Source organism: Aotus nancymaae, unplaced genomic scaffold, assembly GCF_030222135.1.
Source record: "Aotus nancymaae isolate 86718 unplaced genomic scaffold, 86718_ANA_hifiasm-v0.15.2.pri h1tg000029l, whole genome shotgun sequence".
NCBI lineage: Eukaryota > Metazoa > Chordata > Mammalia > Primates > Aotidae > Aotus > Aotus nancymaae.
In genome coordinates this window covers 54309215-54332277 of record NW_026988442.1, presented here as the reverse complement: position 1 = coordinate 54332277, position 23063 = coordinate 54309215, and the positions used below count along the sequence as shown (strand labels likewise).

Here is a 23063-nt window from a genome sequence, read left to right as displayed (position 1 = left end):
GGGTAGACAACAGTATAAGTGGAAACTTACGAGTAAATGAGAACTAATTACATAAGTGGTCAATTAATTAGTGAATCTTTTTCTGTCCTGAGAATTTTTGCTTTCCCATCAGAAGCTGGAATTGTGTAGATGTAGTTAATGAGTTAATGAGTTCCCTCTCCCATTTCCTCCACACTGAATATGATTCAATTCCCAAGAATTTGGTTGGGGACCAAGTTCTTAAAAATCAGACCATATTTCAAATGCCCTTGGTTGGGAGACACCATTTTAAGGCATCCTTTGATGTTTCCCAAGGAAAACAAAAAGCCTGTCTAATCCCTGACTTAATCTTACCTTTATAAACCTGGATTTCCAGGAATCACATTTCCTTGGGTATACATACATTTCTTCAGTGAGTTAGGGGTCAAGTAATGTTGCCTCACTTTATTCTTTGGAGCCCAGGGGCCAAAGAATGAAGTAGGCACAGGTGGGCCAAGCGTAGGAAAAAACCTCCCCACTTGCAGGAAGAGACTTAAATCCTGTGTGCTGAGCATCTCACCCCTTCCCTCCTACTTTGATTTAGGCCTGTACAGTTTTTTCTTTTCAGTCCTCTGAAGGCCAGGAGTGTTGACAATTAAAGATAAAAGCAGGCTGGGGAAGAACAATCCCTCCCTTTTTTCCCTGAGCACCTCCCATAAGCCGTAGCATCCCCTGACATGTTTAGAAGGGGAAGTGTCTGATGTGTGTCATGATCACAGACACCACCCTTCCCCCATCTTACAACAAGACCCACCTTCCTATCCTGTAGGATTAGCGTTGATTAAGGGTTGAGAACAAACAGGATTTTATGGGGTTTTTGTGAGTCTTCTTAAACAGACAGCTGTGGGCAGAAATGTAGACAAACAACAGGGCTTTTAAGGGGATCCTTAAATGATCTTGTCATGTCCTCACTGATTGAGTTACTTCTAGTTTCTGCAGACAAACCTTAGTATAACGAGAAACTTGCACTCTGAGAAACTGGGGAGACTTTTTTGGGGTGACCTTATAAGGAGAGAGAAGAAGGCCTTTTTGAATGTACTTTGTTCTCTTCTTCTTCCCAAGGAGGATAGTAGGTGGGAGAGGGGAAGCTGAGAGACTGGAGAGGCCAGTGAGGATAGGGGAGAGAGGAAGGGAGGTGCCACAGTGTTGGTGGGAAGGAGGCCTTTGGAAGAAAAGAGTGATTTCCACCCCAAGTCCTCTCACAACAAAGAGGCCCCTGCTGAGCCTTTTCCTGCCAGGCCAGGGTCTGTGAAGCTCCCCAGGGCCCTCCACAAAGAGCAAAGCCAAATGTTGACAGTCTCAAAGCCTCATTCCACCACATCTTAAGGCAGTCCTAAATGCTTGTAGCTTTTCATTTAGGAGCAGGAAGAGAGATCCCCATGGGAAACTACCCTTTGAAGGCATAAGCTCTAATGTTTAAAATCTGTTCAGAAACTATACATTTCTCTGCTCTCACTGGGGCAGCTGGTTTCTCTCTAAATAAATCACAGGGCTGGGGAGCATTTCAATGAAAGATCTCAGGGGTCTCCTTTCAACACTGCACAAAAAGCCCAGTCTCAGGGGAGCTGGCCTGAGAACATCCTCTGCAGGCTATAAGCCTCCTCATAAACTCCTTTGGGATTGGTTTGTCTGGAAGGTGGGTTTAGGAACATTGTGTAATCTCGGCATTGCAAAAGGGCATCAGGGGTTGACCAGAGTCCCATGACATCAGAAGACGAGCCTGACAGATGGGCAGAGAGAGGGAAGTAGAATCTCTGGGAAGGCATCCAGATGCCTCCTACCTTTGGCAGTCAGCACCTTGGCCATCCAGGGCCTCACAGAGTACTCATGGGAGGACAGAGAGAAGTGCAGCATTCAAAATTAACAGAATCTGAGTAAGCCTCAAATGTAAAGACCATGGTGCTCTATCTCGAGATGATGGTGATTCAATGGGAGAGGCCAGTCAGGGGGAGATTATCACTCAAGGGTCTTGCATGTGCTTGCTTAGGAGGATGCAGAGAACATAGAATTCATGAGCCTGCCCATATTGCTGCCAGCATAGTTACCATCTAGTTGGGGAGATAAGATGAAGACACTTGAAATTGGAAACAGTGATTCTCTGGGGGCAGTATGCCAACATTAACGGCGCCTTTAGCCTCTGGACTCTGATTGCATTGTGTGAATTGTAGCTCCATCCACTTATCAGCTGTATGACTTTAGGAAAGTTACTCCGCCATCAGGAAGCTCCATTTCCTCATCTCCAGTAGGTACATCATTGTGCCCACTTCACAGGGGTGGAGTGCAGATCCAATGAGCTACCTCGGGAAGGCAATCGGCCCATAAAAGGTGCCCGTAAATATTAGTTTTAGATACCTATTATCCAAAGATGGAATATAATTAAGCTCTAGAGTAGCATGGCCTAGAGTAACAGCTCAGGGAAAAGAAACTAAGTTGGATTTGAGGAGGCTTGGAAAAATGGGTTATAGACTAGCAGCAGAGAGGGGCAAAAATCATTGAGGACTTGTGGGAAATGAGAGAGCAGGCCCAGACAGGGGTGCTCCTCTTTGCAGGCCAGTGTTGATGTGGGTCTGCCTAGGTTGAGCATAGTGGGAAATTGGATTTTTTTAAATGGGGAGAACCTGAAAACTGCACTGAGGCAAATCCAACGTGCAATGACTGGGAGGAGGGTGAAGAGCAACGTGTAATGCCTCCGAGCAGGAGAGGACGCAGTGACAGTGGAGTTTCAGGGAGACTAAAGGGGCAAGGATTGCAGGATAACCGCAGAGAGAGCCTGGAGTCAAGCCAGCTAGCTAGGGAGACATAGTGGTGACCTGGGGGTGTGGCAGCCAGAATCTGAGACTATAACAACATTTACAGGGAACAGGAAGTGGGATTTAGTGACACTCATGTGCGCAATGTATACATTGTGGAACATAAAAGTCTTAAATGAATGCTTACGTTCGTTCAGATACTTTGGCTTAAAGGAACAGAAATGCACTTAAGTTAAATCAAGTAATTAAAGATTTGTAGGCAAGCATAGGAACCCAGGAAAAGCCAAATAAACTAACAAAAGGAGGCTCCAGAGAGACAGTAACCAGAGAGTCTTCTGTAACCTAAATGCTCTAGTAAGATGTTTGCTGTTTCATTTCAGTCCCTACCAATCACAGCCTTAACTCCACTCCATGTGTCTGAATGGCAGTCCTCTCCGTTCTGACAAATTCCCTGTTCTTTATAAATACATTTTCTGTTCTCAATAGTGTAATGAGTGAATATTTTGCAAATATTAAATATTAAATGAATGTATTGTCTTGCCCCTCTCAAATCCTATTCTTTACAATTTCCACCTTTCCACCTTTTCATCTTTTTCTTGAATGTATTTTCTTTTCCCTCTCAAATAATATTCTTTGCAGGTTAAGCCATGGAAACCCACTTGTCCTGCAAGAAAATAATGGGCTTGAAAACCAGGTGTGGATGACAGAGGGAATTTTCAAAATCCCTTTTAAAATTTCAGGAACGAACTTGAACGAATCAGACCATAGAATTCCTCCTGGGGCATAGAGAGAATACCCTTTCTATCTAATATGGCTTAGTCACCAGGCTTAACTAGTGATGGTGAGAGGATGATAAGATGCAGAAGACAAGGAAAACCCCATCCTTTCTAGCCTGAAGCACTGTGGGGAAAAGGAGGCAGAGAAGGAAAGACAAACTTCCCTTTATCTCCCAACACCATCTCAAGGCCAAACTTCAAGGGTAGTGGGCAGCTTTAGGAAGATTCAGGTAATCTGGGGTACTGGAGTAGCATGAGCATTTTGCTCCAGTCCATGCCTGGGACTCTAGGAAGCAGTCACTTCCCATGTTGCCCTCTGTACCTCTGGGACAACTTCATCAAGTTGTCTACCTGGAGGTGCCTTGTGGTGGAAGAGATAAATTTCCTGATGTTTTAGTTCTGGGGTCGCCTTTTGGTACTCCAGTGATGTGGATTCAATGTAGAGGAAACAGAGTTTGGGGAGCTCTATTTCTTAGTCAAGTTGTTTGGATGCTGTGACAGATGAACGGGAGGCACAACCCTTTAGGAAGGGTTATTAGCATCAGTAAAGTGTAGTGAGGCCACATGAAGCAGGGAAAGCCATCGGCCCCCGACCAAGCTGCGAGAGACCAGATCACAAATGGTACCAGCCGCCAATTGTAGTTGCAAGTACCAGCGGGGCCAGCCATGAGCAGGTGTTCAAGGTCATGGCTGTGGAGACTAGAGGAGACAAAGAATATTGAATGGGATTTAGGCCTCTTTCCCCTCAAAGCCACAAGATCGTATAAGCTCCAATCTGCCCTATAGCCCCAGACATCATATTGACATAGAGAAGGAAAAGAAATAAGATTCTAAAAAATTGAGTAACATCTAAGAATGTCAAAATTATGGCTTCAAACTAAGAACTGGACTAAAGCATTTTATTTTGTTTTGTTCCTTTTGTTACCCAGTGGGTGGGGTTCATCAACAAGATTAAGGCAGTTCTAAATCAAATAAAGAAGCTATATTTTGTCTGCACAGTGGAGTTGTAGTTTAAATAAATGTGTAACCTCATCACCAGAGTGTATGTTGCCCACAGTTTCCACTCCCTCACACCATCACTTGAATAGGATCCATCATGACTTCCCAGCCAACTCCTCAATTGCTCTTTAAATCATTACCTACTACTATTTATTATTTCAAGGACTCCCCCACTCAGAGAATCTGCTTGCCCCAAGTTGTTTTTCTGTGCCAGGTTGTATGGATTGAGATCTGAATTTTGGGTTAGGAAATAGGGAGACAGAGCTACACACAAAAGAATTTCCAAGAAACCATCCAAATGTAGATAAATTAATAGTCAATTCTTCACTAGTTCACCTGTGGTCAACATCATGACCAAAGGAGAACTGGAAAAGTGCCTTGTCAAGATATTGAAAATGTTCTGTCTTGACAACAAGTTCCTTCCCTTTAAACCTCTCCACTTATGTAATTCCTATAAACCTCTTCACTTATGTAATTCCTACAAACCTCTTCACTTATGTAATTGTGATTGAGTTTTTCTACTACCAGAAATAAGCTTAGGGAGTTCTGTAAGTTTCATCTCTTTTTCCCATATAGAGAACCAGGGAATGAGTCCATTCTTTCTTATGCAGAATTTGATTTTTATATTATAACTACTCAGATGTTATAGTTAATAAGATGTTGCCATTATAGAATAGAATATGATTTTCCAAAGAATTTAAATATATTAAAATGGATCAACTAAAACCATACCATGCTTGTTTGAAGATTCAGGAAGAAAGTTCAGAATTTTGCAGTCTCTCTGGGTTATAATCATAAAAATAAGTTATCATTGTTCTTTCTACATGTATCTAAGAGAGTTTTGGTTATTAGTCGAAGTCAGCTTATAATGTGTATCTCATGTTGTATTTGTTCTAAGTTTCATTCCATCCAAAAGCAAATTCAGGGTGTCCTGTGGTGCATTTCCTATCTCATAAACATCTTTGTCAGGAACTCCACATGTTCACACAGCGGGGGTATTGAGGTTCATTTAAGCGGAACCAATTGGAAAGCCCATTTCAGGTGATGTAGACTTTAGCATGAGCACAGGCTGGTGAGCTGCTGGCAAAGTCACATGATGCCCTCAGGGGTACTGGGAAAGAAGAGGTGGCTATTGGTTTACCGGCGCGTCTACCATCAGCTGAGTTTAAACCTGCCTTTTTCCCAGCGTATGTGTCAGTGACAAGAGAAGCATGCTGACATGAGGATCTCGTAGCTGGCATCCAGTTTGAACCCAGGCATTGTTCTCTACTCAGAAATATCACATGGGTTTACCCAAGGCCAAACCAAGAGACCAGTGGACATGAGAAGGCACAGTCTCTTTTTTGCAGCACCACTCCTTAGTGTCATATGTCAGCAAAATGCACTGCAGTATCAATATCTGTAATTGTTAAAAAAAACAGATCATGATAGAGCCAAATTATAAATGAATGTAGCTTCAGTTACAGTTGCAGATAGAAGACAGCGTATCATCCTTTATCCTATGCCACAGTGGCTCATTCATTCATTAATTTTCTTTCAACAGGTACTTGGTGAACATATACTATATGCGAGCCTCTTTATAAGTTGCAAGTCTTCCCAACTGGTTTTTCTGAATTCTAGCTGGAGCCTCTCTTACTTCAGCCCTGACTTAGGATATTTGCTTGTTTGTGGGATTTTTGCTCCCAACACAGCTCGAAATTTGAGAAGTATGGACAGTGAGCCGTCTTGAGCAGAGAGTTCAGTCGAGGGTAGATGAAAGGCTGGGGGCATCTGAGACTGCATAGCCAGATGTTCAACCAGAGAAGGATAAAGGGGTGAGGTTTTTGGGCATTTCTCCAAGCATCTGATCTATAAGGGGCACTAAACACTACTATACATAGAAAAGAAAGGACACAGATTTTTACAAGAACTCTTCTCATGGATTGTATTCTATGTGGTTGGAAGGAATACTTGGACAAGAGAGTTGGATTGGGGCGGGGCAGATGAATGTTTTGATTTCCTGAGTGGGGCCCCCAGGCTCAGTTGGAAAAACTGAGTTGCTCAGAAAAAGAAAAGAAACTGAAGGTGGACATGGTGGCTCACGCCTGTAATCCCAGCACTTTAGGAGGCCAAGGTAGGAGGATCACTTGAGTCCAGGAGTTCAAGACCAGCCTGGGCAAAATAGTAACACCCATCTCTACCAAAAAATAAAATCACTCAGGCATGGTGGCATGCACCTGTGGTCTTAGCTACTTGGGAGGTGGGAGGATTGTTCAAGCCCAAGAAGTGGAGGCTGCAGTGAGCTGTGATTGCACTACTGCACTCCAGCCCAGACGACAGAATGAGACTCTGTCTCAAACAATGACTGCAACAAAAGAAACTGAGAACTCTCTACATATCTTCCCTCTCAGCTTTTCCCACTTGTAGTGCACAGTCTCTGTTCTAGGTCGAACAAGTGATTAAAGAGTATTAGAAACTGCAAATCAGCTATACAAGGTGCCTGATTCCATGTTTAACCATATTCTTCTTGCTTCTCTGGGATCTACTATTTGTGTGGCTTGAAAAGGAGGAAAGCAGAAAGCCACATGAGGGCTAGCGGGGTGTTCAGAGATAGAGGAGAACTCCGACCCAATTTCTACCCCTGCCCTTCTGCCTGCAAAGCAGAACAGGCTTTTGAAAAATGTGATGTGAGTCAATATGTCTTTGGCCATCTCTCCTTTCTCCACTATAGCCTCTCCCCTGCTCCAGGCACCCAGTGCTGTGGGTGTGAGCCCTGGCAATTTAGAGTTCGCCAGGGTGGTTCTAGACATTCTGCTTGCCCCCCCCATCACAGTTTAATTGATACCTGTTTGGTCCCCTTAGGGCCTTATTAGGTGATTCTTACTAAAGTACTGTGTTCTAAAATAGTGGTTGACTTTGGATCCATGTCTAACTTCTCCAGATAGAGACATAGAGTTTGAAAGCAAAGCATGAGAGATGGGTAGGTTATTTCAAAGGCATGCATCTGTCATGGTGGGCTCTGTGACAGATGGAGAGAGATTTAGGGGTGTGTGCATCTGTCAGCAGCATGCTCAAAGCCACAGCACCTGCGTGGAAAAGAAGTTCCCATTTGTGCCACAGGCCTCTTCCTTTAACCTCATTGATTAAGTTCCAAGTGATTTTAAGGCACAGTACAAACCAGAGGACATCAGGTTTTGTTAAACGTTCTTTCCCTGTTTTCCTTTTTAAACTTCTTCATCTGCTTGTAGCCCAGCATAGCAGGAGAGAATGGTTTTTCAGCCTCTTTCATTTTAGGGGTAATACATTAGTGTTTTTTCTCTACTGTGAACAACAAGTGCATGGAAATCATAGTCGGGGATAATAGGCAGCAGCAATCAGACTAATACACTCTGCGGGGAGGAGGAGCGCCAGGCACTTTAATTGACTCATGCATTTGGGATCTGAGACCATTTTAAAAGATTTCAGTCTGTAGTAGAACAGTCTGTCAGCTTTCATTTGGGATTTTAAGGTGAACTGGGGAATATTACCCAGGGAGAAGAATTTTGTAAATGTTTTACACTCTTTTCTTATGAGCATATATTAGAATTCAAATATATTTCTTTAATCCTGTTGACAATTTTTCTCTTGGAAAAGACTTGAGCAAAATAGCTCTTATGTGATTTCACTTGAACCAATGGGCCCCATTACCATTTGAAATAAAAATCCCCTTCCATTTAAGCTTTTTTCTTCACTGCAGTGATTCATTTTTTATTTCTAATAATCTCCTTGATTTCTTCCATTTTATTTACCTTTGGTTTTTTCTCAAAATATTGAGTCACAGGCAACAACAGAAAGTGGAATGTTTTTGCTTAATTCCTGACACAGAAATTTAGCAGTGTTTGGCTAAAGAGTTTCAGGAGAAATAAACAGACACTTTTATGAACTGAGGTTTTCCATGAGCACATTCCCACACAGACCATCTTCTGGAGACAGGTAACATATCATTCTCCTCTTTCTGCATTAAGAAACTGTGAGAGGCATTAGCAACTATTTGCTAAAAGCACAGAAGCAGAGACTCTAAGTGAAGACTGAGAAGTAAACAGCTTGGCTCCAACGTGTTCACATGAATTACTTTAGTTTCTTTTTGTTTGTTTGTTTACTACTCTATCTTATCCTTACTTTCTAACAAGGTAAGAGATGAAAAACTGCATTAATTATAACCATCAAATTTCAGTTTCTGAAAGAGACCTTAGAATAAGAAGGATCTAGCCAGGTGTGATGGTATGCACCTGTAGTCCCAGCTACTTAGGAGGCTGAGGCAGCCTCCCCTTGACCCCGGGAGTTCAAGGCCAGTGTGGACAGCATAGCAAGACCCTGTCTCAAAAAAAGAATAAGATGGATCTGGCATTTACTGAATGAACAAAGAAGACAAAAATTCCATTATTCCAGGAGTTTTTTTAAAAAATAAGTTATTTGCTGCTGTCAAATGTGAATATGGAATTTGAAAAAGGGTGGAACTTGAAAGCAGATAATGTAACTGAATATGAACTACTGAGATGCACTGAGGTAGTCAGGAAGAATGAAAAAGACCTACTATTTGATAGCATAACAGGGTGACTATAATCAATAATAACTGTACATTTAAAAATAACTAAAAGAGTATAATTGAACTGTTTGTAAAACAAAGGATAAATGCTTGAGGGCATGGATACTTCATTATCCATGATGTGACTAGTTCACAGTGCATGCCTGAACCAAAACATGTCATGTACCCCATAAAATATATGCCTATGTACTCACAAAAATTAAAAAAATCATTGAGATCATTGAGGGCTACTCTCGGGGGTGGGGGGAGAGGAGGAGGAGAGAGAGAGAGAGAGAGAGAATGTATAGTATCTTTCATTTTATAACAAACAAGTCTGTCAAACTTCCTTTTTTTCCCATGGAATTTATAAATTGGGAGGAGCATTTTGTATACTTCATAATTAAATTAACTTTGATGATCATTTAAATCTTTCAGTGAGAGCCTGGAAAAAGAAGAGGCTAGCGGGACACACTCTCGCAGTGCTGTGCTGAGGGTATATTGAGGAATATCTGTTTTTTAGAATCTGAACTACTGGAGGAAATGACTAAAATGAATGAACAACTATTACTTGGAGAGAAGATAAATAACAACTACACTTCATCAAACACAATGCTATTCATATACAACATTCTTCACTGAGTCTTCACCCAGACCTTGGCAGTAGGGGCTCTCATTCCCATTCTGTGGAGGGATGCTGCCCAGATGGCCTGGCACACATATCCTTTGCTGGCAAATCCAGCGCTCTCTGTCCTAACCCGTGAGCCCTTCCCAGTAAATACCCTGCTACCCACAGTGGATAATTCTTCTAGCTACAAAAATATTTAGGTAGGGGTAAGGTTGCCAGAATTAGCAAATAAAAATAGAGAACACCCTTCATATGTCCTAAATATTATATAGGACATACTTAGATTTAAAAAAATTGTTATGTATCTGACAATCAAACTCAACTGGTGTCCTGTGTTTTATCTGTCAACTCTAGGTAAGAGAGTAATGGGAATGAGGCACCTGAAGAAAAAAGTAGGTAAGAAATTGGAACCCAACAATGAGTCTAAGGTCCAATAAACAGTGAGGAATGTTTCTAAGGAACAAAAGATGTATGAAGCTGTAGCCGAAGGTATGACAGTGGTGGTATCAAGATGTGGATGAACTGGAAAGAAGTATACTTGGAACAAGCTTTCAATAAACCACAGTATCGAGAGTTACTTTTATCTGGAAAGGACTCAGTTATTATTCCTTAGAGTAAGACCTACCATTCTATCCTAATGGCTAATGCCCTGGACGCCAACAGCAGCCACTCATTATATGGGTATTGAATGACTGAACTGGGAGCACAAACTTAGGAGTGATGTTAGTTGCCATGTATTAGCTCCGTCACTGTGATAAGGTTACTTCACATCTTTGGGCTTCAATGTCTTTATTTGTAGAATAGAGTTAATATTATTGCCTTTTGCTCAATAAATGGCAGAAGTGGCTTGTCTTCTTCACTGTTGTCACCACCACCACCACCATCATCATCATCTAGGGTAGGAACTGGTAAGCATTTTCTGTAAAGTCCCAGATAGTAAATATTTGAGGTTTGCGGAGCCATAATGTCAACTCTGCCATTATAGTCTGAAAACAGCTACAAACAATACATTCAAGTATGAACATGGCTGTGTTCCAATGAAACCTTATTTACAAAATCAGGCACTGGGTCAGATTTGGCCTGAAGGCTGTAGTATGCCAATCCCTGATTTAAAGCAGGGCTCCTCAATCACCTCATAAAGCTCATGATTACAGAGAAAGGATGGAGAAAGAAGGAAGGAGGTGGCCTGCAACCGGTGGATAAGCTGGAGTACATTTCTAGCAGGAGATGTGTAGGAGCCCCCACACCAAGTGTAGAGAAAAGAAGGTGGTAGAAGACTTGGGTGTCAACTGTGTATGGTGAGTAACAGCCTTTTGGGAAGCCCTAACTTAGAAGAATAAGCAAGAAAGATGCAGCCTCTCTAACAAAACCTGTAGGGCAAGGGTTGGGCTTTATGTACTTTTATAATAATACTTAACATATACTGGGTGCTCTATTATGTGCTGGCTGCTGTGCTAAGCACTTTATATGCATTATATCATTTAGTAAACCCCAAATTCTCAAAGAACAGGTATATTGCTTTCCCCACATTATAGATAAGGAAATTGAGATTTGGAAAGACTCAAGATCATAGTTATCCAGAGTCAATTTTCAAGCAGTCTGACTCCAATGTCTGAATGCCTAACTCCCATACCATGTTGCTTGTATCTTGTACAGGCCTAGTTCAGTACCATGTACAGGGCTGGATTCAGGATCATTCTATAACCATTTGTAGAACGAGTGGATGGATGGATGGATAGATGGATGGGGCTTCTATTTTTAGGTAAATCATTATCCATACAGTAGATACTTATCTTTGGCAGAATTGTTAGCATGTTTATAAACTTATGAAGCTATAGATTAGGTTTTCCAGGGAATTTAAAGCATTTCACCCACAGGATGTTTCACACACTGGCATAATTTACTCAAACTGTGAGGGATGCATCTTCTACAATTCAAATGTGGAGAATGGGGCCTGGACAGATTATATACAGGCCTTCTTAATTGGAAAAAATAAATAGTGAAAAGAATAACGCAGTGTTATTCCAAAGAAGGGGTTTTCCTTACCAGGTTTGATGGGACAATGTATCTATCTATCACAAGCATTTTCACAGAAATGTGAATTATTACCACTATCCATCTCCACAACTTCTTTTAAAATTATCTGGGTGTGGTGGCACACATCTGTAGTTTCAGCTACCGAGCCACAAGAATGGCTTGAACCAGGGGAGGTTGCAATGAGCTTAGATGGTGCCACTGCACACCAGCCTGGGTGACAAAGCAAGACTCTGTCTCAAAAACAAAATAGAAATAAAGAAAAAGTGCAAAAGGAAAAAATATAGCATATAAATAAAAAGCACCTGGTTTGCCTTTTCATGTTTTGTTTCGTTGGTCATTTTGAGTTTTTTTTTCTTTTCTTTTCTTTTCTTTTTTTTTGAGACGGAGTTTCGCTCTTGTTACCCAGGCTGGAGTGCAATGGTGCGATCTCGGCTCACTTCAACCTCCGCCTCCTGGGCTCAGGCAATTCTCCTGCCTCAGCCTCCTGAGTAGCTAGGATTACAGGCGTGCGCCACCATGCCCAGCTAATTATTTGTATTTTTAGTAGAGACGGGGTTTCACCATGTTGACCAGGATGGTCTCGATCTCTTGACCTCGTGATCCATCCGCCTCAGCCTCCCAAAGTGCTGGGATTACAGGCGTGAGCCACCGCGCCCGGCCCTTTTTTTTTTTTTTTAAAGAACAAAATCCTTACTATGTGTGGAGAAAGAAGAAAGAGAGAGAAACTAATTAATGTATTTCTCTATGTTCCCTTGGAGAATCATGGGCTTTGCATATTGAAAGTTATTTTCCTCTGATGATACAAGATTGTGCTGAAATTCCTGTAGTGGGACATGGGAAAGAGTGAGGCTGAGAAAAAGCATGAAAACCATTCCAAAGCCAGTGACTTTTGAGAATCTGGTGTGTACTAGGGGCTTGTTGGGAGACTGGCTTTGCAGCTTTTTCACTGCCTTTTCCAGAAACATCTGCCACTAGTATTTTAATTGGTTCTTCTCATCCCCATAAGTAGCCAATGACTTCTACATGATGTTGAGCTAACAATTTTTTTCCCATTAAAAATGTCTTAAACTACACGAAAATACACAAAACATGAAACTTGCTATTTTAAACATTTTTAAGTGTATATACAATTCAGTGGCATTTAGTAAATCAGTGTTGTGAATTATCACTACCATTCATCTCCACTTCTTTCAGTCTTGCAAAACTGAAACTCCATACCCATTAGACTAAACATCCCATTCCCCTTTCTCCCTAGCCCCTGACAACCACCATTCTACATTCTATCTCTAACAGTTTGACTACTCAGATACTGTCTTAGTTCATTTTCTGTTGCTTATAACAGAATACCCCAAACTGGATAATTTATAAAGAATAGGAATTTATTTCTTACAATTCTGGAGGTTGGAAAGTCCAACATTGAAGGGGTGCATCTGGTGAGAGCCTTATTGCTGGGGGCGACTCTCTCTGCTGAGTCCCAAGGCGGTGCAGGGTATCACATGGCGAGGGGGCTGAGCATGCCAATGTGCTAGCTTGGGTCTCTTTTATAAAGCCACCAGTTTCCCTCCCAGGATAATTCATTAATCCATTCATAAGGACAGAGCCCTCACCAACCAATCATCTCTTAAAGGCCCCGCCTCTTAATATTGTTACATTGGGGATTAAGTTTCAACATGAATTTTTCAAGGGACATTCAAATCATAGTAGGTACCTCACAGAAGTGAAATAATACAGTATCTTGTGTGTGTGTGTGTGTGTGTGTGAGAGAGAGAGAGACTGGCTTGCTCACTTCAAATAATATCCCCAAGGATATACATCGTTGTGTTTCTTAATGCCCCAAATGATATCCCTCTAAAAGTATTCCCATGACACGACGAACTTCTCTTTAATACAATTTGTGAAAGTTGTGATTTTTAAGTTAAAAATGGGTATTTAGTAGGCCATGCAACTATTATGTCAAGGAAGAGTAGGGAATTCAGGCATAACCAACTCCAGCATTTCCAGCAATGTCCCAGGGCCTTTCTGCTGTGTCCTGTGTTGGTATTTTTCTAAACTAAGCATTCTGCTCATGGCGGAGATCGTGTTGTCCTCACAGCTAGCAATCCAAGCTTAAAAGGTTACAGGGTGATTTGTCATTTATATGTGTGAAGGTGTTTCTAACGTCTGCATTCTTCCCTGGATGGTAAGGTCACTTTGTACCCCACATCCCTGGCACATTTCCTGGCACAGAGTAAATGAAGGGAAGGTTGACGAGGCCTAAAAGATTCATGTGTGAGGAGAGGAGAGGAAGGAGACAAGACTAAATCGGGAGGCACGATGCCTTCAGGATGATGGCGTTCTGTGGAGAAGTTCCTGATTCTTTAAAATTAGAATGCATTTGATATAAACTACACAAAGGCAGATGGTTTCAAAATCAAAGCTTTGAGAAATTGAGACCTTATTTCAACAATTGCTGAAATAAGAAAAAAGGTTCTTTTAAAATATACTTTATTTTAAAAACAGTTTTACATTGTTAAAAAATCGAGAAGCCAGTGCGGATCTCCCATCTACCCCACACTGAGTTTCCCCATTATTAATATCTTATATGACACTATGGCACATTTGTTACAATTAATGATTCAGTAGTGAAACATCATTATTAACTACAGTCTATAGTTGATTCCGATATCTTTATTTTGTTTACTTACTTTTTTCTGTTCCAGGGTCCTGTATTCATTTCCTATGACCACTGCAAAAATTTTTGACAAACTGCATGGCTTAAAAATAAAAAAAAAAGGGGCCAAGTGCGGTAGCTCACACCTGTAATCCCAGCACTTTGGGAGGCTGAGGTGGATGGATCACGAGGTCAGGAGTTCAAGACCAGCCTGACCAATATGGTGACCGCCCCCCCATCTCTATTAAAAATACAAAAATTAGCCAGGTGTGGTGACACGAGCCTGTAGTCCCAGCTACTCAGGAGGCTGAGGCAGGAGAATTGCTTGAGCCCGGGAGGCAGAGATAGCAGCAAACCAAGATCACCCCACTGCACTCCAGCCTGGGTGACAGAACAAGACTCCATCTCAAACAAACAAACAACCCAGAAATGTATTGACTTACAGTTGCAGAGGCTAGAAGCCTAAAATCAAGGTGCCAGTAAGGCTACACTCCCTCTGAAGCCTGTAGGAGAGCCCTTCCTTTTCTCTACCTGGTTTCTGGTGGCTGCTGGCAATCTTTGGTGTCCCAAGGCGTATAGCTGCCTAATTCTAATCCCTGCCTTCACCGTCAAATGGCCTTCTCCATGTATCTTCACATGGCCATCCACTTATAAGGACAGCAGTCATACTGGATTCGGGACCTACCCCACTCTAGACTGCATCCCAATTTAACTAGTTACACTACAATGACCCTATTTTCAAGTAAGGTTATATTCTGAAGTACTACTGGGGGTTAGGATGTCAATGTATCTTTTTTTAAAATTTTTTTGAGAGGAGATTCTATTCAACCCATAACAGATCTCAGCCAAGACACCATGTTATGTCATGTCTCCTTAGGCTTTGCTTGGCTGTGGCAGTTTTTCAGAATTCCCTTGTTTTCTGATGACTCAACAAATTAAGGAATACCAGATAGGTGTTTTGTAAGATGTTCCATTTTGTGGAATGTGTCTGATGCTTTTCTTATGATAACACTAGGGTTATGAGTTACTGGCAGGAAGGTCACAAAGGTAAAGTGATATTTTCATCACACCTTATCAAGGGTACACACTGTCAACAAGATTTATCACTGTTGATGTTGACCGTGGTCACCTGGCTGAGGTAGTGTTTGTCAGGTTTCTCTACTGTAAAGTTACTCTTTTTTTCTTCCTTTCCACATTGTGCATTTTGGAAGGAAGTTGGTATGCACAGCCCACACCTAAGAAATGGGGAGTTAGGCTCCTGCTCTTCAGGGTGAAAGATCTACACAAATTATTTGCAATTCATCTGTGTGGGAGATTTGCACCCTTCCCCCTCTTTATTAATTTATGTAATCATGTATTTATACCAGCACGACCTCATGGATATTTTATATGTTGGGTTATAATCCATTAGTACTCTATTTTGTTGCTCAGATTGTTCCAGCATTGCCAGTGGAAGCTCTTTCGGTTGGCACCTGTGTCCTTTTGAGAAGCCAGGGCCTATAAGAAGGTAATAAAAGTTAAACGAGGTGATAAGGGAAGGGCCTTAATCCAACAGGACCCGTGTGCTTCTTATAAGAATAAGAAGAGACACAAGGAAGCAAGGGAGTATGCTCATGCGCTTTCTTCTCTCTGTCTCTCCCCAGTCTCTGTGTGTGTGTGTGTGTGTGTGTGCGCGCACACGCGCGCACGCGCGCATGCACAGAGGAAAGGACGTGTGAGGACACACGGAGAAGGTGGTCTCCTATGAGCTAGGAAGAGAGGCTTCTCCAGAAATCAACCCTGACATTACCTTAATCTTGGACTTCTAGCCTCCTGAACCGTAAGAAAATAAATTTCTATTATTTAAGCCATCCAGTCTGTGGTATTTTTTTTTTTAACAACAGCCCTAGCAGACTAATACATCCCATCAATTTCTTTTCCAAGCACTTCCATATTTTCTGGCACTATAAAACGCTCCAGACTTATATATTTCCTGCCCAGCCCTAAAATTAGCCATTTTTTTTTTGAAGGAACTCTGGTTCCCTTTATCAGAGAATGACATTAGACACCAAGATCGGGGCAATGAAAAGGGTTTAAATAAGGAAAGTGAATGGTTCAGGAAGCTGAGAGGGAGAAAGAGTTGCAGGCACAATGCCTATGAAAAAGAAAGGCAGGGAGTTGACCAGGTCAGGCAAAGATTTCCTGGTTAGAGATTTGAGTGGTTAAGGTGAAGAGAGATGAGTGCTTGGACATGAAGAGGACAGGCACAGAAGGTCCCATAGTCAGCTGAGGAGCTCAAAGTAGAGGGCCTTGTTATTAGCTAAGCTACTGATTATCAGCCATTGAGGAGGTCTTCAAGAATTGATTAAAGATATCCATGTTCCATTGCCTGCCCCACTTCTAAAGAACAACTATCTAGTGGATTGTGACTTCAGAGTCTGTGAGATCACAGATGTCTTCAAGAAGTCCTAGCATGATGGGAAAACATGGTAGGAAGTCTCTGCACTTACAGACTTTGCTGCTCAGCTCTAGCCATCTAGTGAACTTGACCATCAGGTAACCAAGCTAGTGTCTCAGACAGCTTCATATCAGCATTTCAAATTATGCAGTCATTTAAACTGATGGCTAGGAGGACTGGTTGCACATCCATTCTGTCATTGAACTAGGCTGTTGTCTTTAAACTCAACCACTGAACTTTCTGAGCTTCCTCTGAGTGTTGTTCCACATGCAGTCACATTTTAACACAAGTTGTACATCATATATTGGCAGCCAGGAATGACCAAACTTGGACGCCTTGCTGGCACAAAAAGAGGTCTTAATGAGTTGACTTTGGTCATCTTGGGCAAAAGGGTTTAAGTGATTTATCCTAGGGAGGCTGTGTACAGACTACCGATTATTGCAAGGAGAATTTGTACAGTGTCTGGCACACAGAGCTCTGGAGTGGGAACACCTCACTTGCCGTAGTTCTCACCTCAATATGGCTTCCTCTTTTTTTCCATCTTTTTCCTCTCATCAAGCACTCGAGCCTTTGTCTCATACCCTAGCTGTTCATGGCTTCTAAGTTCAATGTTCTACCTGGACCTTTCCTCCTTCAAAGGCCCCAGTTCAAAAGATCTTGGTCTTCACAACTCATCAAAAACGCTCATTTTCTGAAATTCTAATCCCATCAAGATGTTGGGAGAATGCATTTTGCTTAGTTGGTTAAAGAAATCCATCGTAGACTGTGAATAACTTATAGGCATTAATACGTTAATTAACACGTTATGAATAAATTAAATGCATGCTTTTTTCAAGCACATCTCTGATCTGTGTGTGTGCATGTGTGCACACATGTGCATGCCCACAGGCACTCTTGACTTGTGTCCGACCTGAAGGTTATAGATCATGGTGATTAGAAGGGCAGGCTCTGGAATGAGTCTACTGAGTTTTATATCTGGACTCAATCGCATATTATTTGTGACACCTTATGAAAGCTACTAAGGCTCTCTGAGTTTTTGTGTGTCTTCATCTCTACAATAGGTCTAGTAATAAAGGCTATCACTTTAGGTTATTGTAGAGTGAAATGAGATGATATATGTAAAGCACTTCAAGGAGTGTCTGGTGCATAGTAAGTTGTTAAGTAAATATTAGTTATTGTGATAGTGGGTAATTGAGACAGTCATCCTCCCATCCCACCTCTGCTTTGAATGTCAGAAAGGTGGGACACGACTTGATATTCCTTTCACAAAAATTTCTTGCTGATGAGAAACTCATCTTCTTTTGTTTTGTTCATGAGCAGATTGCAAAATTCTAAGAAGTCAGCATCTTACCTTACAGTAATTTGAAGGTTTGTGCTATGGATTAAATTGTATTCCCTCAAAGTTTGTATGTTGAAGCCCTAACTTCCAATGAGGTAGTATTTGGAGATAAAACCTTTGGGAGGTAATTAGATTTAGATGAATTCATGAGGGTAAGGCCCCATAATGAGATTAGTGCCCTTAAAAGAAGAACCACCAGAGAGCTCACTCTCTCTCTGCCATGTGAGGACACAGTTAGAAGGTGGCCGTTTACGAGTCAGGAAGAGAGCCCTCACCAGAAACCAACCATACTGGCACCGTGATCTTTGACTTCCAGCCTCCAGAAACATGAGAAATAAATGTCCTTTAAGTCACCCAGTCTCTGGTATTTTAGTATGGCAGCCTGAGATGACTAATATAGTTTGAGTGATATCATGTCCTTACAACTATGCAAGTATTCAATATCAGGACTTTTCAGTGAACTGGTAGAAACTTAGCTTGTTCAGTTTTATCTTAATAGTGAAGTTAAGACTTAATCCACTGACATGTGATCAGGCTATGTTAATTATAGTCACAGGCCACGACCCCAGATTTCTTTCAGATAAATCATAAAATTATTATCTCTAAACAGGATAAGAATTTAGGAGTTATTTGATCTGTCTCCCATGTGACAGGTAAGGTAACTGAAGCCCAGAGTGGTTACAGGTTTAGTATAAGTCACACGGCTGGAGCCCAGACTTTCTCCCTCAAGGCCAGTGTTCCCCTCACACAAGACCTCAGTGTATATCCTCAGTCACAAGGAGGTCTGGAGGGGATGTAGAGATGAATTAGCCCAAAGCAGAGCTCCTAGAAACAGTGCAAAGATTTCCTTTCCAAAGTGTCTTTATATACATGTGAGAAAACATTGTGTAGCAGCACTGACTTTTCATTTTCACTGTAACTTAGAGAGCCAAGGAAATTGTGGCTTATTTGGTTTTTTTTTTTAAACACATTTAAACTTCCTCCTGAGCTCCTACTCCCTCGGGGGTTAGGGATGTGGGGAGTGGTGGGACTGCCACAGTGGGTGGGGCCACCTACATCTGCCAACAGACAGTATCACTGTCTCTTCCCTTTAAACAGTTTCTTCTAGATCATTTGGATTATTTGGGGTTGGTCTTTTGAATTTCTTTCCTTTCTTCCTGTTCCTTCTCAGGATGGCCTTCAATCTGTGTACAGGTTTGTGGGCTGGCCCTTGGCCTATGTGTCTGAATTGCACCTGGACCTGTATTGCCTTTGGGTGCACAGCTCAGGTAATTTGGCCCTCGCCCAGGCTTCCACTAGCTCACTGATTCTTTCAGTGGCTTCTGTCCCTTTACTGAGGCATATAGGAACTTTTGGCTCCTCTATCCCAGGAACAGGCACATTGCATCCCTCAGGCTAAAGCCTGTTTTTGTAAGTAAAGTTTTGTTGGAACATGGCCATACCTGTTCATTTACATACAGACCACAGCTGCTTTTATGCTAAAACAATAGTATTGAAATAATTATGATAGAGACTTTCTTGTCCATAAAGCTAAAATTATTTACTCTTAAGTCCTTTACAGAAAAGTTTGCTGACTACTGCTAATAGAACTTTCTATGGTGATAGAAACATTCTTTATTTGTACTGTACAATGCAGTAGTCTTGAGCCACGCATAGTTACTGAGCACTTGAAATGTGGCTAGTGCAACTAAGAAAACAAATTTTAAATTATATTTAATCTTGGTTACCTTAAATTTTAATTTAAGGAGCTGTGTGGCTAGTGGCTACCATATTGGACCTAGATGTGTAGTTCTAGATGTGGAATGGGTCTTAGGGAGCCAGGAATTCTACCTTTGGGTTTTCTCCTTGGCCATCTATTACTGCTCCTGGGACATGTATCCACGTGCAAGGTTTTTAACCAGGGGTTTGCATCTTTCCTCAGGCACAGTGGGGAAAGCATGCTATTAATCTCTAATGTTCCAGATTCTCCCATATCTAGCAAATGTTTAGTTTCCAGCACCATCTACCCTACCCCAATGTTTGACCCAAGGATAGGATGCAAAGAGGGAACACTGTAACACTCTCCCTTTTACACTATCCCTTGGGTCTCGGAGGGCAGATGTTCCCTCCTTTCTTATGTGTGGCTGGGACTTCCCTTATAGGATGCTCTATCTTCCTCCGAGATAACATTGGTTCTTTTTCCGTCAGAGGACTATCCAGTGGATGAGGCACAGAGACAGAAACCGGCTGAACTATGAGGGAGATCCATCAAACGGGCATTCCAAAATACTGTTCTTGATAGGACTGCTACATTACCTCGATTTATGAGGGGTGTGAAGCTTGACTATGCTCAGATTCAGTGCACATTTGTTGAGTATCTGATATATTTCAAGCACTCAATCCACTGTTAGGAAGGACCCAATCTGCTCCCCTGCCCCCCTTTTCTGTTCTTCTCTCACATCCCCAAACTGACAAATACAGTTTCACAATCATCCCTTTGAGTCTGATTTCAGCAGCTGTAGAGGGAATACTTGCAATATAAGCATAGCCTTTTTTTGAATGATTTATCTTTTTTTTCTGAACAATTACCTTTTCTAGAGCGCCATTCTTCACCTCATTTAGACCCACATGACTTACCTGTCCTCTTTCCCGGCTTTACTTTTCCCCAGAGCACTTTATCACCTGACAAACTCTGTGATTACCTGATGAACTAATTTTCTGCCTCCCTCTTTAGAATATAGGCTACACGACAGCAGGAATTCTATTTGATTCATTGCTGTATTCTTAATACACAGAGCAGTGCCTGACAGAAAGTAGGTACTCAAATATTTTTCAATAAATAAAAGAATCAGGATTATGCCTTGTAGTATAACTTTGATGTCTGAAAACAAACCAGGAGCCTCTCACTGCATGGTAGAGTCTGATGCCCCCCGCGGCTGCCCGCAATGCGGCTACCACCACCTGCGACATCTCCACCTCCTCCTGCCCTGCAGCCCCCGCCGCCGCCACCACCTGGGGACCAGCTATAGGACTAGGCCACCATTTTCAGTGCATAAACAAATTCCTCAGTTCTCTGGTATTCTTGGTCACACCTCTATGGAGTTTCTGAAGGGCAGTGGTGATTACTGCCAGGCACAGCACAGCCTCTATGCCGACAAGGAAACTGTAGAAATTTATTGCTACTCCACCAGGAGGCACCCATAAGAGTGATTATCCCGGACACAGAGGTGTTGAATTGAAATCAACATGCCACAGGGCATTTTACAAGAGTTCTGACCTGGATGGGGTAGACCTCAGCGTGCTTCCTTTCTGTTGCCTCGGCATTACTGGATTGAAGAGTTGCTGCTTCTTGTTAGGAGGTTCATTTCATTTATCATTACTTACAACTTCACACTCAAAGCACTGAGAATTTCAAGTGAAGTATATTGAAGTAGACTTCAGTTTCTTTGTATCATTTCTGTATTCAATTTTCAAAATTCTTTTATAACCCTTTAGAGTGTCTTTTTTTTTTCTTTCTTTCTTTCTTTTGTTTTTTTGAGACAGAGTCTCACTTTGTTGCCAGGCTGGAGTGCAGTGGCGTGATTTTGGCTCACTGCAACCTCTGCCTCCAGAGTTCAAGCCATTCCCCTGCCTCAACCTCCTGAGTAGCTGGGACTACAGACGTGCACCACCACGCCCGGCTAAGACGGGGTTTCGCCATGTTGGCCAAGATGGCCTCAATCTCTTGACCTTGTGATCCACCTGCCTCGGCCTCCCAAAGTGCTGTGATTACAAGTGTGAGCCACCACACCCGGCCGAATGTCTTTTGACTATATTAACATGGCTTGAATGAACTGCCCAGCTCCTGTGGAAGTCACATACAAGAACATGAGATTTCTTACTACACACAATCCAATCAATGCAACATTAAACAAATTTATAGATGAACTTAAGAAGTATGGAGTTACCACAATAGTAAGAGTATGTGAAGAACTTATGACACTAATCTTGTGGAGAAAGAAGATATCCATGTTCTTGATTGGCCTTTTGAGGATGGTGCACCACTATCCAACCAGATTGTTGATGACTGGTTACGCCTTGTAAAAACGAAGTTTCATGAAGAACCTGGTTGTTGTATTGCTGTTTGTTGCACTGCAGGCCTTGGGAGAGCTCTGGTACTTGTTGCCGTAGCATTAACTGAAGGCAGAATGAAAGATGAAGATGCAGTACAATTTATAAGACAAAAGCAGCGTGGAGCTATTGACAGCAAGTAACTTTTGTATTTGGAGAAGTATCGTCCTAAAATGTGGCTGCATTGCAAAGACTCCAGTAACAACTGGTCACAGAAACAACTTTTGCAGTCATACAGAACTGAAATCCCAGAAACTACGAACACTCTAGACCTTATGTAGCTTATTCCTTCAATCAGTTCAGACATTGAAAGTAGGGCCTACATGGTGATTTGCCTGCTCACTTTATGTTTACATCTCCCACATTCATACCAGCATATATCAGGTTGGCTTAACCATTGCTTTTTTTTTTTTTAACCAAGTCTTACAGTGATTATTTCATGTGTTTCTATTAATCTTACTTTTGTGCTGTTATGAAAAACCTCCATTGAAAAAAATTTACATTGCACATATCTTTAATGTTTTCAGACAGAAAGGTCTTACAGGTAATTTAATGTTTGCAGTCTGAAGTGCAACTTAACAGGGAGGGCCTGAGAAAAGAATGGGAGGGGTTATTCATTATTTTTAGTAAAATGTTGCCTTTGTCTTATGCAGAACATGTAGACTATGCCCTTTAATTTAGTAAAATATTTTTTAAAGGTAGAGACGATTTGTTATTGTAGCTGAAACAATCCTTAATAATAAAATTAATTTTTTTCCACATTTATAAGAAGTTGTTTACCAACTTATTTTTGTTTGAAA

General features: G+C 41.7%; 2 protein-coding genes across 2 annotated transcripts in view; one reads left to right on the top strand and one right to left on the bottom strand.

Annotated features, from left to right (window-relative positions):
* The window catches only part of CCDC148 (coiled-coil domain containing 148), a 459375-nt gene that overhangs the window by 79843 nt on the left and 356469 nt on the right, over positions 1–23063 (bottom strand). The gene's annotated exons all lie outside the window — the stretch shown is intronic.
* LOC105718970 (protein tyrosine phosphatase type IVA 1-like) lies at positions 21982–22406 on the top strand. The gene is made up of 2 exons (XM_064382197.1): positions 21982–22076; positions 22169–22406. Exons 1-2 carry the CDS (start codon positions 21982–21984, stop codon positions 22404–22406), a joined length of 333 nt encoding a protein of 110 aa, XP_064238267.1.

Bases quoted from the DNA above. Each gene is read 5' to 3' on its own strand.
- LOC105718970 (XM_064382197.1), top strand. From the start codon at position 21,982: ATGAACTGCCCAGCTCCTGTGGAAGTCACATACAAGAACATGAGATTT. The intron at 22,077-22,168 runs TGAACTTAAGAA...TATCCATGTTCT, and splicing joins ACATTAAACAAATTTATAGA to TGATTGGCCTTTTGAGGATG.